At 44.3% G+C, this 16,731-nt stretch overlaps 1 protein-coding gene across 1 annotated transcript; it reads left to right on the forward strand.

Annotated features, from left to right (window-relative positions):
* Nucleotides 1–5,488: 5,488 nt before the first annotated feature.
* LOC117060970 lies at nucleotides 5,489–16,075 on the forward strand. Its single transcript, XM_033173598.1, has 2 exons — nucleotides 5,489–5,595; nucleotides 14,950–16,075. The coding sequence occupies exon 2, from the start codon at nucleotides 14,961–14,963 to the stop codon at nucleotides 16,044–16,046; it is 1,086 nt and encodes a 361-aa protein (XP_033029489.1). The 5' UTR covers nucleotides 5,489–5,595; nucleotides 14,950–14,960; the 3' UTR covers nucleotides 16,047–16,075.
* Nucleotides 16,076–16,731: the final 656 nt, after the last annotated feature.

The raw sequence follows: 16,731 nt of genomic DNA on the forward strand, positions 1-16,731 counted from the left end.
CAATTTTCTGGTGCCTTCTCATTAATCACCATTCCTGTTTGCCTCCTACTTTACATTTGGGCTAATTTTAGAGGGTGTTTTGTATTTGTTAGTGTAAGTTGCTGGAGTTCCTGCTGCTTTCAGCCACCTCCACTGAGTTTCCAGAAATCAATTATCTGACAGTGCAACTCAGAAGTACGCCCTGTTGAGTTCGGTGAGACTCACTCCTAGGTAAGCTGGTACAGGATGACATCTTGAGTTGCGACTTCACTCTAGGAGTCTGTGACTCAAGGCAGTGGTGGACCTTGAGGCCTCAAATTTCAGCAGCAACTCTCACGCTCCATTGTAAATAATAGTTGCAGCACCCCCAAGGCTCCATGCCTAGTGTGACCAAACCAAAATCCTCTGCTCGAGGGCCGCATATAGTCACTGCTCTAATCTCATGCAGGTGGAGGGAGCCCAGAGAGAACGGGGGTAGAATGGCAAAAGGGAATGGATGGAGCGATGGGAAGAGTACCTGATTCCCCTATCTGAAGAAGTGTGCATGCACACGAAAGCTCATACCAAGAACAAACTTAGTTGGTCTCTAAGGTGCTACTGGAAGGAATTGTTTTTATTTTATTTTGTTTTGACTATGGCAGATCAACCTGTAACTGATTCCCCTCAGTAAGCAATCAGTTCAGTCTGCTGGCAAAAGCAATCTTTCCCTTCCTCCATGTGGGGTGGAAAAGAGAGAGAAAAGTCCCAGTCCCTTGGGGGCTCTGGCCCTTCCAACTGCATGATACCTTAGCATCCATAAGAATGCATTGACAAGAGAGACAACACATCTCTGCCCCCGCCTGCTCCTTGAAGAATGACAAGCCTTTTAAAAATGATTTTCAATTTTATACATTTCATTCATTTTACAATCATTTTAACGTTTTGAAACTTACCTCCTTCTCCCTCTTTCTGTGGTTTCTACATATCCAAATTAACTTAATTTGCTCATTTATTCATCTACTTTAAATATATTATAAAACTGCAGGTTGTTACAATAATCCTGCCAATGTTCTTATCTGTTTACAGTTTCTTTGTAAATATTCATTAAACCACTTCCATTCTTTTATAAAAAAAGTTTATATTTATTTCTTATTTTTTTCTGGTAAGTTTTGCCATTTCTGCATATTCCATAAGTTTTTTTATCCATTCTTCTTTCGCTGGGACTTCTTCCTTTCCATTTTTGGGCAAGTAACATTCTTGGTGCTATAGTCACATACATTAATACATTTCTATAGCGTTTGGGTGGTTCTGTCCCTATAATAATAGAAGTAGTAGAAATATTTCTAAAAACCCCTTGGTCTCACCGGTGAAATGATATTTTATTTATTTTACAACATTTATATGCTGCTTGATTGTGATAAAACCTAAAAGAGGTTTGCAGAAAGAGGTTTGCAGAAAGAAAAAAACAATAACATTGTCAGTAAAGAACAGTAAAAAATAAGTATTTAGAACACTCGTTGGAATGTATCTGCCAAAAGCATCCCCCAATAAATGCTGTTCCCAGTTATTAATTTGCAGAGAGAGAGAAAGAGAGAGAGAGAGAGAGAGAGAGAGAGAGAGAGAGAAGGTACCAGTAAGTCACTGAACACAAGCAAGCCCAGAAGCTGTGCTGGTACTGACAATACAGTAGTTATTCACTGGGGGGGGGGGGGAGAACCTCTGCAGATGTTCAGAAGTTCTCTCCTTTCCAAGCAGACTACAGTTACAGTGGTACCTTGGTTCTCAAACTTAATACGTTCCGGAAGTCCGTTCTAAAACCAAAGTGTTCCAAAACCAAGGTGTGCTTTCCTATAGAAAGTAATGAAAAATAGATTAATTGGTTCTAGACTTTTAAAAACCCCTAAAACAGCAATTTAACATGATTTTTTTTACTAACGAGACCATTGAGCCATAAAATGAAAGCAATAAACAATGTACTGCAGTCACACAATCAATGAATCAGTAACTGAACTGGGTTCCAAACAGTCACAAAAACAAAAAGGGAGAGCTGCAAAAACAAAAAGACAAAATAAATGGCAAAAACAGACAGACCTCAGCGTAACACTCATAACGGAAGTGCGGCACTCAAATTGGAAGCGTAACACTAAAAATGGAGCACTTTTGGCTTCCAAAAAAAAGTTCGTAAACCGGAACACTTACTTCCAGATTTGCAGTGTTTGGGTTCCAAGTTGTTTGAGTACCAAGGTGTTTAAGAACCAAGGTACCACTGTATAGGGAGAGTCTCAGCTGTTGTGAAATAAGAGCCCTGTTAATGAAACCAGGTTTCATTGCCAAACCCTGCCACAGATTAAGATCTGTTTGTCCTTTCCCTTTATGGATTCAGAGGTGTGTGTTTTTGTTTTGTTTGGAAATAGAGCGTTTTCAACATAGGTTGGGTGGCCACTTCTCAGGGATTCCTTAGCTATAGTAGGGAGTTGGCCTAGATCAGTGTTTTTCAACCACTGTTCCGCGGCACACTAGTGTGCCGCGAGATGTTGCCTGGTGTGCCGTGGGAAAAATTGAAAAATTACTTTATATATAGTCAATATAGGCACAGAGTTAATTTTTTTAACATTTTCTAATGGTGGTGTGCCTCGTGATTTTTTTCATGAAACAAGTGTGCCTTTGCCCAAAAAAGGTTGAAAAACACTGGCCTAGATTACCATTCCATCTCTACAATTCTGTTTCTATTATTCTTTCCACCCAATGCAAAAATGTGAGCACCAAGCCGCAGTCCCCTACCCATTCCTTTTAATACAAGGATACTACATAGGCAAAAAAACAACCCCCAAGAGTTATGGGTAGATATTTGGTACTGTGCTGATCAGAGAGAGAAAATAAGAAAAGAGATATGATGATACAGTTGGTTAGAGCATGGTGCTGATAACTTTAACTGGGCCAAGTTTTGTTACACAAACCTCTTGATAAAACAATTATGGAAAGCAAGTGAGTCATAACTATACGCAGACCAAGATTATCTTCTAGTGACTTAAGGTAAGAAGACTCTTGATCCTTGGTCTTAACGTAGCAGCTTTAAAAGATACACTTGGAAATTAAAATGTATCATCTTTGATTACATGAGTCAATGAGCCGACAACAGTTCATGGCCTCCGGTGCAATTACAACAATCTATAACCGTTGCTGGTTCAGGAGCAGGCGATGGGTGTAATCTTATACACTCTTATTTGAGAGTACGCTCTAAAAAACTAAATAAAAAAAAATCCTTCCAGTAGCACCTTAGAGACCAACTAAGTTTGTTCTTGGTATGAGCTTTCATGTGCATGCACACTTCTTCAGAAAGTGTGCTCATAACAATAACAAACTTAGCTGGTTTCTAAGGTGCTATTGGAAGGATTTTTTAAATTTTGTTTTGACTACGGCAGACCAACGCAGAGATGACCTCCCCTTATTTGCAGATTGTTACAGGCCATCCCTAGGGCTTGCTGATCAGAAGGTTGGCGGTTTGAATCCCAGCTGATATATCTCCCTGCTTATTTAACTTATATGCAGAATTCATCATGCGAAAGGCTGGACTGGATGAATCCCGAGCCGGAATTAAGATTGCCAGAAAAAATATCAACAATCTCAGATATGCTGATGATACTACCTTGATGGCAGAAAGTGAGGAAGAATTAAAGAACCTTTTAATGAGGGTGAAAGAAGAGAGCGCAAAATATGGTCTGAAGCTCAACATCAAAAAAACTAAGATCATGGCCACTGGTCCCATCACCTCCTGGCAAATAGAAGGGGAAGAAATGGAGGCAGTGAGAGATTTCACTTTCTTGGGTTCCATGATCACTGCAGATGGTGACAGCAGTCACGAAATTAGAAGACGCCTGCTTCTTGGGAGAAAAGCAATGACAAACCTAGATAGCATCTTAAAAAGCAAAGACATCACCTTGCCGACAAAGGTCCGTATAGTTAAAGCTATGGTTTTCCCAGTAGTAATGTACGGAAGTGAGAGCTGGACCATCAAGAAGGCTGATCGCCGTAGAATTGATGCTTTTGAATTATGGTGCTGGAGGAGACTCTTGAGAGTCCCATGGACTGCAAGAAGATCAAACCTATCCATTCTCAAAGAAATCAGCCCTGAGTGCTCACTAGAAGGACAGATCCTGAAGTTGAGGCTCCAGTACTTTGGCCACCTCATGAGAAGAGAAGACTCCCTAGAAAAGACCCTGATGTTGGGAAAGATGGAGGGCACAAGGAGAAGGGGACGACAGAGGATGAGATGGTTGGACAGTGTTCTCGAAGCTACTAACATGAGTTTGGCCAAACTGCGAGAGGCAGTGGATAGGCGTGCCTGGCGTGCTCTGGTCCATGGGGTCACGAAGAGTCGGACACGACTGAACAACAACAACAAATTTTTTTGGGGGGGGGGGGTTGCACATGTGCCCATCAAGCTGTGTGTGGGAATTATCCCTCTGTGTGTGGTGCTGTCAGGAGGGGGTCGTGCAAATGCTGCGCGTTGTGCAGAACGGAAATATTTAGGTGCGATGTTCTATCCATGGATGCAGCTTGCAGAGGGGAAATTCGAGAGGGTCCGCTGTGGGGAGCGGAGTGCATTTCTTGCGCACGGGTGCCTGCCTGCAGAAGGGATTTGTGCTGCCGAGCTGTTGTGAGCTGTTACGAAATACCTAGCAGAGTTTGCAAACGCAACACCCTCTGTCCTGGGAGATGGCAGAGAAATAGTTTGCACCCAGTTTGCCATGTATAAAGAAGAATCAGACAAAACACTAGAGCTGTGGAGTGAACTGCCTGAATCTGAATCATCCTTGTAGTGCCAGTTGCTCTCCTTGAGAAATTGTCCCGGCCTGCACTATCTAGTTGAAGGTGTCTGCTTGCCTCTGCTGTGAAGATCTGCTTGTATATTTGAAAATAAGGCAAATTCTGACTAGGGTACCGCACGTCACTCATCCAAAGGGAGTCAAACCATTTTAGCGCCGTCTCTGGCCTTCTCGCTGGGTGTGTGCATGACACACCTCTAGCTCAGATTAGGAGACCGCACAAGAACGGGAGGAAGCGACGCGTCCTACAATGCAAGACAGGCAGCGGCACGAGAGGGCCAACTTCGGCCGGCAGCCCACCTGCAAGACTGGCACCCGCTCTCCTGGCCAGCAAGGTCGCCCTTCGCTACGCAAAGCACCAAGGGCGCGCCAGGCCGGAGCTCCAGGCAGGCCGAGCAGCGCGCAAGGCGCGCGACATCGCGGGCCCGGCTGCCTGGCTCCAGCTCGGCTCTTCGGGGCCCTTCTCGTTCTCCGAGAGCGAAGAGCAGCGATGCCTCCTCCCTCGTGGCCTCAGCGGGCCTGACGGCGGGCCCTTGCTGCTTTCCTTCGCGGCCGGGGTGAAGCCAGGCGAGGCGGCGTCCTCGGCTGACCCGGGTTCGGGCGAGGGCGGCTCTGGCGCGCCGAGGGGAGGCGCCTCGAGAGGGCCGGAGCTGCTGCGGCCGCCGCTGCTCCAGACACCGGCGCGGGACGCTCCCTCCAGCGAGCAGGCCGGAGAGCAGGTCTGGCGCAAGGCGAAGGCCCCAGAGGGACGTTCCTGCACCTCGCCCCGGTTGCGCGCGTCTCTCCGCCCGACCCTCCCGGCTGCGTCGAGGTGAGGCTGGGGGTGGGTGGGGGGGCGCGGGGGAGGTTTGGCAGGGGGCGGGGGGGTAGGGGTAGGTCAATACACTGAGACAAAGGGGATGGCGGTGCGGGAGGGGGGTCTTGGGCTTATGCGAGAGACGCCCCCCCCCCGCCTGCACCAGTTCTTTAACCCAGCTCTTTTTCACTCGCGTTAACGCGAAGGTGGCTTGTTGCGGGGGGTCTCTCCGCGCAGGGCCTCAGCCGCTCTCAGTGGTGGTTTTAGGTGCCGTCATGGGGAGCCTCTGAGCACGTGCAGAGTGTGCTTCGCGTCCAGCTCCCTGAGCGTCCCTGAACGATCAACTACTGGCACCTGTAATCTGCGGGGAAAGGGTTTCCCAGGTCAGGAGAGGCGAGGGCTTGCACGCAGACTTGAGATCATACATCACACATGCTCCGTATTTCACGCACACATATTTTTTCTTTTAAAAAAATGGAATTTTTGATCTATGCAGGGCACAATCAATATTTCTGAAATTGTATATGATAGCTGTAATACTGTTGGGCTTTGGAGGGTCCACCCCCAATGTAAACATGCATAGTGTGTGTTGTTGTGGGTGTACAAGCAATATTGTATTGGGGTACAATATTATTATTATTATTATTATTACTACTACTACTACTACTATTATTAGTTGCCTGTCAGACTGGGCTGTCCCAGACACTCTTGGCAGCTCCCAACAGAATATTAAAAACACAATAATGCAAGCTGTAGTGCAACAGGTGTTGCCAATGGGCACCTACCATCAGGACAGGTCTGTGGGGCAGGACTGAAAAGAGTGAATAGGGGAGGGCCTCCCTAACATTTTGAAGTAAGTGAAGCAATGTACTGTACATTTCCATCTAGGGTATGTGCATGCAAGACAATTACAGCCCTGGGTCTAAACTTGCCTACTTGCCCCACTGGGTGCTCCTCAGCCTCCTACATGACATGGCAAGAGATTCTGGGGCACACCTTGAATTATGTGGGGCAGCAAAATCTCTGGGGTTGGCCTTTGGATACCTTTGGAGTGCTGCACCTACACACATGGATGAGATTATCAGCACAATCCTAACCATGTCTGCTCAGAAATAATTCCTTTTGAGTTCATTGGGGCTTACTCCCAGGTAGGCGAGGTTAGAATTGTCACCTATGGATGTGCAAGGCTTTGAGGAAGGCTGGCAGTTAAGTGTAGTTCCTCTGTTTGTTCCACATAACAGACCTAATATAGTGGGATGTAAGAAATAGCTTTCTGTCTGCTCTGCAGTTATATTCCTGACCTTGCGCAGAACTCGGTGTAGTTCAAAAGCTTGCATACTTCCTGTATCTCCAAGTGATATGAAGTTTCAGAGCCACCTGTTACAGAACTGACAGTTTGTGAAGATAAAGAGAGCCCTGCTAATTCTTGTATTAATTATTTCATTAAACCAACACATGACTTTAAACAGCACTATTGCCCCAATAACTATGGCACACAGCCAGCTTGACTTCTTTCTTTTCCTTTCATCTGACTCAAAACTGCTTCTTTTCTTTAACGTGCTCAGACAAAACTCTGGTTTCAGCCTCACCTCGACCGGGAAGTGTTGACACCTCCCAGCGTTTTGGATTGGTGGTGGTTAGCGGCAACCTTTTTACCTGTGAAAACAAAGACCTAGAAAGAGAGGTGTATCTTACATAACCAAAAAGTGTGCTTTTTGTGTGTCTCTTTTACTTGTTGTGTAGTAGCTGTGGGTGGGTTTTTTTTGTTGTTGTTGGAGTTTTCCTGGTTTTTTTTTTCTTGGAACAAACTGTGCGTTCTTCCCAGCCTTCCTCCTTTGGCAGGACGGCACATGCAGTCCTATCTGCGGACTGGAATGTTCCCAGTAAATCGGGTAAAGGGGAGTTCTGTGGGAGGGAGGGAACTGTTACGGCAGTGTGACCTAGTTAACAGCAGTGCCTAGAAGAGGGACAGAAGGAAGAAGGGATTTGAGGTCACTGGCTCACTCCTTCAGCCCAGGAAAAGACATACAATGAAATCCTATGCATGTCTGCTTAGAAGTAAGCCCCATTTGAGCTTAGCAGGACTTAATCCTGAAGCTCCGTGCTGAGGAGGGGGTGGAGATGGATTACTTCTTGGTTGTTTTGGAATCTGATCTCCACCTAAAACAATTGTAATCTGTAGTGGGGGGTTGTTTCCTGTTCCGCCACATTTTTTCCTAATGTGTTTTTATATACAGTACAGTATGTTCTTTTTTTATATAATAATTTTTTATTGGTTTTTACACATATTTTCCAGCATAACATCCTTTTAAACATCATTTTGAAATTTTTGGCTGTCACAGCCTAAGACTTCCTCCAACCTCGACTGCTGGTTTTCTAAAGTCTTTCTAATTATGCATTTCCTTTTGTTACTATAATTATTGCTATAAACTCAGATTTCCAATACATCTATTCTTAATTCTTTTCACAATAATTTATAAATTCCTCCTTACAAAACTTCTTTTAACCCTACAAGTGATGTCAATTGTTTACAATTGCTTTGCGAATATATCGAAAACTTCTTCCATTCCTTTAGGAAAGTCTGGTCCTGCTGGTTCCAGATTTTCCCTGTTAGTCTCGCCATCTCAGCATAGTTCATCAGTTTCTCTCGCCACTCTTTTTTAGTTGGTATTTCTTCTAGTTTCCATCTTTGGGCTAATAGTATCCTTACTGCAGTTATCGCATATAAAAACAATTTTTTAAAATCATTCTTATGAATTTCTGTACCAACCATACCCAATAGAAGGGCTTCTGGTTTTTTAACAAATGTATATTTCAACATTTAAAAAAAATCTCATTATAAATCATTTCCCAGAAGTCCTTCACTTTCCCACTACATACGGTAAAAGGTACCCTTATATACAGTATGTTCAGTGTGGTGTATTGACTAGCATTTGGGGCATAGAAGGAAATCTGGGTTCAAAATGGCATGAAATTCACCGGGACACCTTGAGTCAGATGCACAGGCACACACAAGCACATTATGCATGCCCAAGGGCTTTTTTTTCTAGGGTTACTCAAGGGTACCCAGTACTTGCACCTTTCACCCTCAAATGTTAAAAGTGTGGCTCTTACTGTAACAACTTCATGGTGAGTACGGCACCCTTTTTCCTTTTTAAAAAAGCACTGCAGTGTTTCCCAGCCTTGAGTCTCCAGCTGTTTACAATTCCCATTATCCCTGCCCACTGGTCCTGCTAGCTAGGGATTATGGGAGTCCAAAAAGAGCTGGAGCCCCATGGTTGGGGAACACAGATGTAACCTATCCATCTAATACCACTATTTTGAGGATGACGATGGAAGAAGGACGGAGTAAAACATAGAGGGTTTTAGGGCACAGCGGGCTCAATACTCCTATGCAGATGGATGGCTAGGGGGAAAAAATCAGCTACTTTAGCAATGAGGTTCTGCCAGACTGGTGCCCAGGTGTAATCCTCTACATTGCCAGACCAGTGCTAGAAATTTTGTGACTGGCGTGGTTCCAGTTGTGACCATGTGGAGATCTTTGGATGCCAGGTTGGCAACTGACATCTCCATCTGGCTGCCCCCTCCAACTTTCTTAAGCAGGTAAGCAGAAGGGCTTATTTATTGCATTTACCGTATTTTCCGGCGTATAAGACGACTGGGCGTATAAGATGACCCCCAACTTTTCCAGTTAAAATATAGAGTTTGAGATACACTTGACCGCAGATTCTCCACCCGGCGTATAAGACGACCCCCAACTTTTGAGAAGATTTTCCTGGATTAAAAAGTAGTCTTATACACCATAATATACAGTATATGCCACCATTTTCTCCAAGGAGTACATGGTTCCCCCTCTTCCTCAATTATTTTTTTTTTTAAAGATTTTATTATTTTCCATATGCATATATAAAGAGAACAAAACATACACCAATACACTAAAAATACAAAATACAATACACAATAAACAACTCAAACAACAACTCAATAAACATAAGAAAACACATACAAACCTATCTAAACACTAATCTTTATCTCATTCTTCTTTTTTCTTCTAAGCATAGGGGGACTTCCCCCACACCCTCCACTGCATTGTTAATCCAAATATACTTTAAGTAGCTATATATCTACTTTCATAACTAATAACCATCTTAATTGTCCTTAGATTCGTTTACTAAAAACATAGTTCTTAATCTATTCCCAAAATCTTCAGACACTCTTATTTATATCTTATACTGTAAAATTCTTACCGAAATTTTAACTTATATTTATCAAGCTAAAGCCTATTCAACAGCTAATTCTGCTCAAATATTCAATTTTACACTATTAACTAAATAATCCTTAAATTTCTTCCAATCCTTCGACACCTTCTCCTCCCTCTGGTCTCGGATTCTCGCGGTCAGTTCAGCAAGCTCCATAAAGTCCATTAACTTCATCTGCCATTCTTCCACCGTTGGGATCTCTTCACCCTTCCAGTTTCTTGCCAATAAAATCCTAGCTGCTGTCGTGGCATACATAAAAAATATTCTGTCTTGGCTGGGTATCTGTTCATTGGTCATGCTCAAAAGGAAAGCCTCTGGTTTCTTGCTAAAGGTAATTTTCATTACCTTTTTGAGTTCATTGTAAATCTTATCCCAGAAGGCTTTGACCCTTGGGCATGTCCACCACATATGATAAAAGGTACCTTCCACTAATTTACATTTCCAACACAAATTAGTCATTGACGGATTCATCTTAGCGATTTTAACTGGTGTTAGATACCATCTATATAACATTTTCATAATATTTTCTCTTAAATTATTACAAGCTGTAAATTTGATACCTTCCTTCCACAATCTTTCCCAGTCCTCTAACATAATGTTATGTCCCACATCTTTTGCCCAATCTATCATTGTTGATTTAACCATTTCATCTTTCGTATGCCACTCTAGCAGCAAATTATACATTTTGGAAAGGTTTTTTGAATTCGAATCTATTAGCTCTGTTTCCAGTTTTGATTTTTCAACTTGAAAACCGATCTTCTTGTCTGCTTTGAAAATCTCATAAATTTGATGATATTGCAGCCAGTCGGTGACCTCGCTTTTTACCTGGTCATAACCTTTCAATTTAAACGATTCACCTTCCTGCTGCAATATATCTATATACCTTAACCATCTTGCAGACATGTTTGGTCTCTTATAAGCCTTGGCCTCCACTGGTGAAATCCATCTAGGAGTCTTTCTCTCTAACAAGTCTTTATATCTCATCCAAACCTGATACAAGGCTTTTCTAACTATATGGTTTTTAAAAGTCTTGTGGACCTTAGCCTTGTCGTACCAAAGATAAGCATGCCACCCAAACATGTTGTCAAAGCCTTCCAAATCTAAAACATCAGTATTTTCCAATTTGAACCAATCTTTCAACCAGCAAAAGGCCGCCGCTTCAAAATAAATCCTTAAGTCCGGCAGAGCAAAGCCTCCTCTCTCTTTAGAGTCCGTTAAAATCTTAAATTTAATTCTGGGCTTTTTCCCCTGCCATAAGAATTTTGATAGGTCCTTTTGCCATGTTTTAAAACAATCCAACTTATCTAAAATTGGAATGGCTTGAAATAAAAACAGCATCCTTGGCAAGACATTCATCTTCACAGCAGCTATTCTACCCATTAGTGAGAGTTTCAATCTTGTCCATATCTCTAAGTCCTTTTTTATCTCGGTCCACAGCTTCTCATAGTTGTCCTTGTACAAGTTCAGGTTTTTTGCAGTGAGATTGATCCCTAGATATTTTACTTTCTTAGCAAAACTGAGGCCAGTGGATTCTTGTAACACTTGTATTTGTTCTGTTTTCATATTTTTAGTCAACACTTTGGTCTTCTGTTTGTTAAGTTTGAAGCCGGCTACCTGCCCATACTTCTCAATTAATTCCAATGCCTTGGGGACACTACTTTCAGGATCTTGTAGGGATAACATTAGATCATCAGCAAAGGCACGTACCTTGTATTCCTTCTCTCCCACCCTTATTCCTTTAATCTGGTTCTCTTTTCGTATCATGTTTAGAAGAACCTCCAGGACCGTAATAAATAATAAAGGGGAGATAGGGCACCCTTGTCTTGTTCCTTTTTCCACTCTGATCTCCTCCGATATCACACTGTTAATTATAATTTTAGCTTTTTGTTCTGTATAAATGGCATTAATGCCATTCAAGAATCGTTGTCCAACTGCCATTCTTTCCAGATTTTTCTTCATAAATGTCCAAGAAATATTATCGAAGGCTTTTTCTGCATCTATAAACATCAGTGCCGCATCCGTATTTATATTTTTTTCCAGTTTCTCTAGGATATCCACAACTATTCTAGTATTGTTACTTAGTTGTCTTCCTGGTAAAAAACCTGCTTGATCTTTGTGTATATAATCCTTGAGCACTCTTTTTAATCTTGTAGCCATAACATTCGCAAAAATCTTATAATCCACATTTAACAAAGAAATTGGACGATAATTTTTCATATTGGTCTTGTCTGTGTCTGGCTTCGGAATCAGTGTGATATAGGCCTCTTTCCATGTCTCTGGTGCCCTATCTCCCTCTAATATACTATTGCAAACTTCTTTTAGAGGCTGTGATAGCCATTCTTTCAAACTTTTGTAATATTTTGCGGTTAAACCATCTGGTCCTGGGGCCTTTCCTATCTGCATACTGTTGATTGCTTCTTCAATCTCTTGTGTCGAAATAGGGTGGTTGAGTATTCTTAATTTATCTTCTGGGACTTTTTGCAAACCATTTTTCTCCAGGAATTGGTCTATCTCTATTTCATCTATCTTCTCCTCCTTGTACTGTTGTTTGTAAAACCTTTGGAAATGCCATCTAATTTCCTCCGGATTCTCCACCGTCTTTCCATTTACTTCCAAATTATTGATGATATTTGCTTTTTGTCTCTTCTTTAATTGCCAAGCTAGTAGTTTTCCACACTTATTTGCTGACTCGAAGGATCTCTGTTTCATCATTTTAATCTTCCATTCGATGTCCTGATTTATAATTTTAGCATATTGGGATTGCAAGTATTTTATTTCTTTTTGTATTTTTTGATTCTTAGGGTGTCCTCTTAGTTCTTTCTCTTTCCCTTGAATTAGTTTCAAAAGTCTTTCCATTTCTGCGTTTTGTTGTCTCTTCTTCTTTGCCTTTTCACTTATCAGGAACCCTCTCATTACTGCTTTGCTTGCATCCCAAACAGTCCTCTTTTCCACCTCCGAATTTAGATTGAATTGAAAATACTCCTTCATCTTTTTTGCTGCCCTTTCTACTAGCTTGGTATCTCTCATCAAGGTGTCATCCATTCTCCATCTAAAGGAGTCCCTCTTCCTCAATTAATCCCTACAATGACCCTGTGAGGGAGGTTAAGAGGATGTGACTGGCCCATGGTCACCCGGTGAGCTTCATGACTGAGTGGGGATTTGAACCCTGATCTCCCAGGGTAACCACATTGACTTTCTAGAGTTCTTCTGCTATGGGGCAGCTATATAAATCAAGTAGGTAAATAAATATGGGGTAAGCGAAATGTCAGAGAAGGACCTGGAAATTTTTCCTTGAAACTTGAAATAGTTTTATTTGATGTTTTATTGTGTTGTCAACCACTCTGAGACTTTCCCTCCCTTTAAAATATAAAGTGGTATAGAAATGAAATGAATAATGATAATAAATTTCATAAAAGAAAAATAGTGCCTAGACATTCCATTGTGGTGCTAGGTTTAAGGCCCCATTTGGCAATTAGCTTATACAGTGGTACCTCGGGTTACAAACACTTCGGGTTACAGACTACGCTAACCCGGAAGTAGTACCTTGGGTTAAGAACTTTACCTCAGGATGAGAACAGAAATCGTGCGCCTGCAGCAGCGGGAGGTCCCATTAGCTAAAGTGGTACCTCAGGTTAAGAACGGTTTCAGGTTAAGAACGGACCTCCGGAACGAATTAAGCTCGTAACCAGAGGTACCATTGTATATCTGAGTTTCTAACAGTGTGCCAGACTGATAAAGAAGAGCAAGTGTCAGAACACCACTTGCCACCTACAGTCCCTGAATGAATGAATGAATGAATGAATGAATGAATGAATAAATTATACCCCTCCCATCTGGCTAGGTTTCCCCAGCCACTTTGGGTGGCTTACAGCACATAAAAAATGGTAAAACATTAGACATTAAAAATCACTCCCATGTATATTGATGGTACTGCCTTGTATGTATGCAGGGTGTGGGGGTCTCCCCCCCCCCAAAAAAAAAAAAATGTAAGGAGGAAGAGCTATAGCTCAGTGGCAGGGCACATCCTTTGCAGGCACAAAGATTCCAAGCCCATCCCTAGCATTTCCAGGTTGGATTGGGAAAAGATCCCTGGCTCAAACCCTGGGGAGCTGCTGCCAGTCAGTGTAGACAGTAGTATGTCAGATGGAGCCATGGTCTGACTCTGTATAAGGCAGCTTCCTGTCTTCCATGTATCTTCCATCTGGAAAATGGTATTTCCTTCCTGTAGGTCTCAGACGCTGGATTGTCCTTGCTTACAAACAGCCTTGATCTAAAACAACTACAGGCCACGCAGCAAAAAAACAGGGACCAGGAAAACCCACATTTTACTGCTGAATCAGAGCAAAGGGAAATCGGGTTTTCCGCAGACCTGTGCCGGAAAAGCGTGGCACAAAAGGAAGTCTGGATGAGCCCCCAAGTCGCCACTGACTTGCTTCAGATTTTGGGCGTAACTTTGGCTTCTGCCTCTGTCCTTTAAAAGTCCACCCTTTTTTAGCAGTAATACTCAGCGCTTACATGACATTGGAACCCTCTAAACCACGTCACATATGTTCCCTTGTGGTTCTTCTAACAACTACATAAGGTTGACATGGGTTTTTATCTCCAGAATGCAGGTGGGTGAGCTCTTGGCAGGCACAAGAATCAAACTGGGGACATCTTGATTTTGTAACTCGGCCTCTTAGTATTTCTCCAGCACAGGAGATATTGGTGTGTTTGAACTCCTACTTGTCAAGTCTATTTTGGATCCCAGCGACCCATCTCTGAAAACAAATCATAAATAGCAATCTGCCTTATTACATGACTGTTGTAAGGATAAATGCGGATTGCGTAGCTAAAAACAGCTTTAGGAATGACTAATAATATTGACATTTCAGGGCTCTTTGGCACTGCCTTACATATGTGTGGGTTTGTTCGAACACTAAGCAACCTCTTGGCAATGTTAACTCTTTCTGTGATCCTGGGCACAGGGAAAACTGCAGAGGTCACGGTTGGACCTGTGAAAAGGTTCCTTCTGCCCCGAGGTCCTCTTCATTTCCCAGGTGCACACACTGAGAGAAAACAGCCCTAGCATGCTCTCAATCACTTGCTCTCCTTTCCTCCCACCCCACAGACTTTGAGGGAATGGACCTGCCCCTGGAAGACCCTCCAGCCCAGCCTCAATCGGAGCTCCCGCAGCCGCCTCCACCAGCCCACGTGTGCGAGCTGCGCACTGCGGTGTCGTGCTTTGCCGAGGAGACCGTCTCGCTGCTCTCGGTCAACGGCCTGCTAAGCCACTCCCTGCTCAGAACAGGAGGCAGCGCTGGGCCGCAGCAAAGGGAGCCAGGGGGCTCCTCCAGCACGGCCCGGCGCAAGCGGGAATTCACCCCGGACGACAAGAAAGATGACGGCTACTGGGACAAGAGGAAGAAGAACAACGAGGCGGCCAAGCGCTCTCGGGAGAAGCGGCGGGTCAGCGACCTAGCGCTGGAGGGCCGGGTGCTGGCGCTTCTGGAGGAGAACGCCCGCCTCAAGGCGGAGCTCCTGGCCCTCAAGTTCCGCTTCGGCCTGATTCGGGATCCGGCTGAGCCTCACCAGCCCGTGATTGCTCTTGCCACAGAGATCCACCAGCCAACAGCCCCACCCCAGCACTACCCTGTGGCTCCCGACACACCCCACTATGCTTGCCCTTTCCGCCCAGAGCCAGCCACCAGCTCTGAGGATTCTGGCTTCTCCACGCCGGGCAGCTCCAGCATGGGCAGCCCTGTCTTTTTTGAGGAGCGCGACAGGGCCGAGGAAGGGGTTGCCTACGACGGGCACTGCCTGGTGCCCGATGCCCCGAGCGAGGGAGCTGACGTGGGTCGGGTTGGCCGTTACGAGTCCGGGGAGAGCGTCAAAGGCCTCCCCCACAAGCTGCGCTTCAAAATGGCTGGGGGGGCAGAGGAAACGGGCGGGGAGCAATCTGGACCTTACACGCCATCTCCACCGGTAGGAACCTGGAGGCCCCCAGCTGCACGGGAGGAGCAGGGGAATGTCGCCAGCCCTGTGCGCACAATGGCCTTTGAGAATTGCTGTGAGGCGGAGGCTCCCGGCGCCCAGCTACCCGCCCCGCCGGGTCCTGAGTACCAGGCGGAAAACAGCACCTTGCGAAGCCAGCTAGCGTCACTTTCAGCTGAAGTGGCTCAGCTGAAAAAGCTCTTTGCTGAACAGATCCTGATCAAGATGAACTGAACTGGGGGTGGGCGGGGTGCAAGACTGAAGGGTGGGGTTAATCTCTTCCCCCCCCCCCACCATCTCCAGAACTATTAAAAAAATGGGTATTCTGTGTTTGTATAGAATTTGGCCCTGCGTGGTCAGTTTTCATCTGTTTAAATTCAAGCAACAGCAGCAGCCCTCCTTTAGAATATGTGTTCCTCATCACTGTGGCCCTGTCTTAGTGACTTTCAAGTTTTCTTACGTTCAGGGAACTTTTATCTTCTATCTGCATGACCTTCTCTTGTCCCCATGCCTTGTGCATTTCGGAAGATTCTGGGAGGTGTTTTTAGGTGACGAACACTCAGCTTTTGTGCAGCAAATGCCCACTCTGTGTTGAGGAAGTTTGAGGGGACGACGACGACACATGGCAATCTGTCCTTCCAACAATTTCATCAGCCATTGCCTGTCTTCATTTGAGGGACCTCAATAAGGTTCCAGGGTTCTGGAGAACAGAGTTTGGGAAACACTGTACTGTTCAACCATGAGAGTGACCCCCCCCCCCAGTGCATCCTAACTAGTCCCGACTCCCTGGAGAACAGCTAGTTGTTTCCTCAACCGCAATGGGGTTCCCATCCATACCATACACTTCAAAAAGTCATGGCTTCCCACAAAGAATCCTGGGAACCGGAAGAGGGGAATTGTAGAGTAGACCAGGTGAGTG

Source organism: Lacerta agilis, chromosome 16 (genome assembly GCF_009819535.1).
Source record: "Lacerta agilis isolate rLacAgi1 chromosome 16, rLacAgi1.pri, whole genome shotgun sequence".
Classification (NCBI taxonomy): domain Eukaryota; kingdom Metazoa; phylum Chordata; class Lepidosauria; order Squamata; family Lacertidae; genus Lacerta; species Lacerta agilis.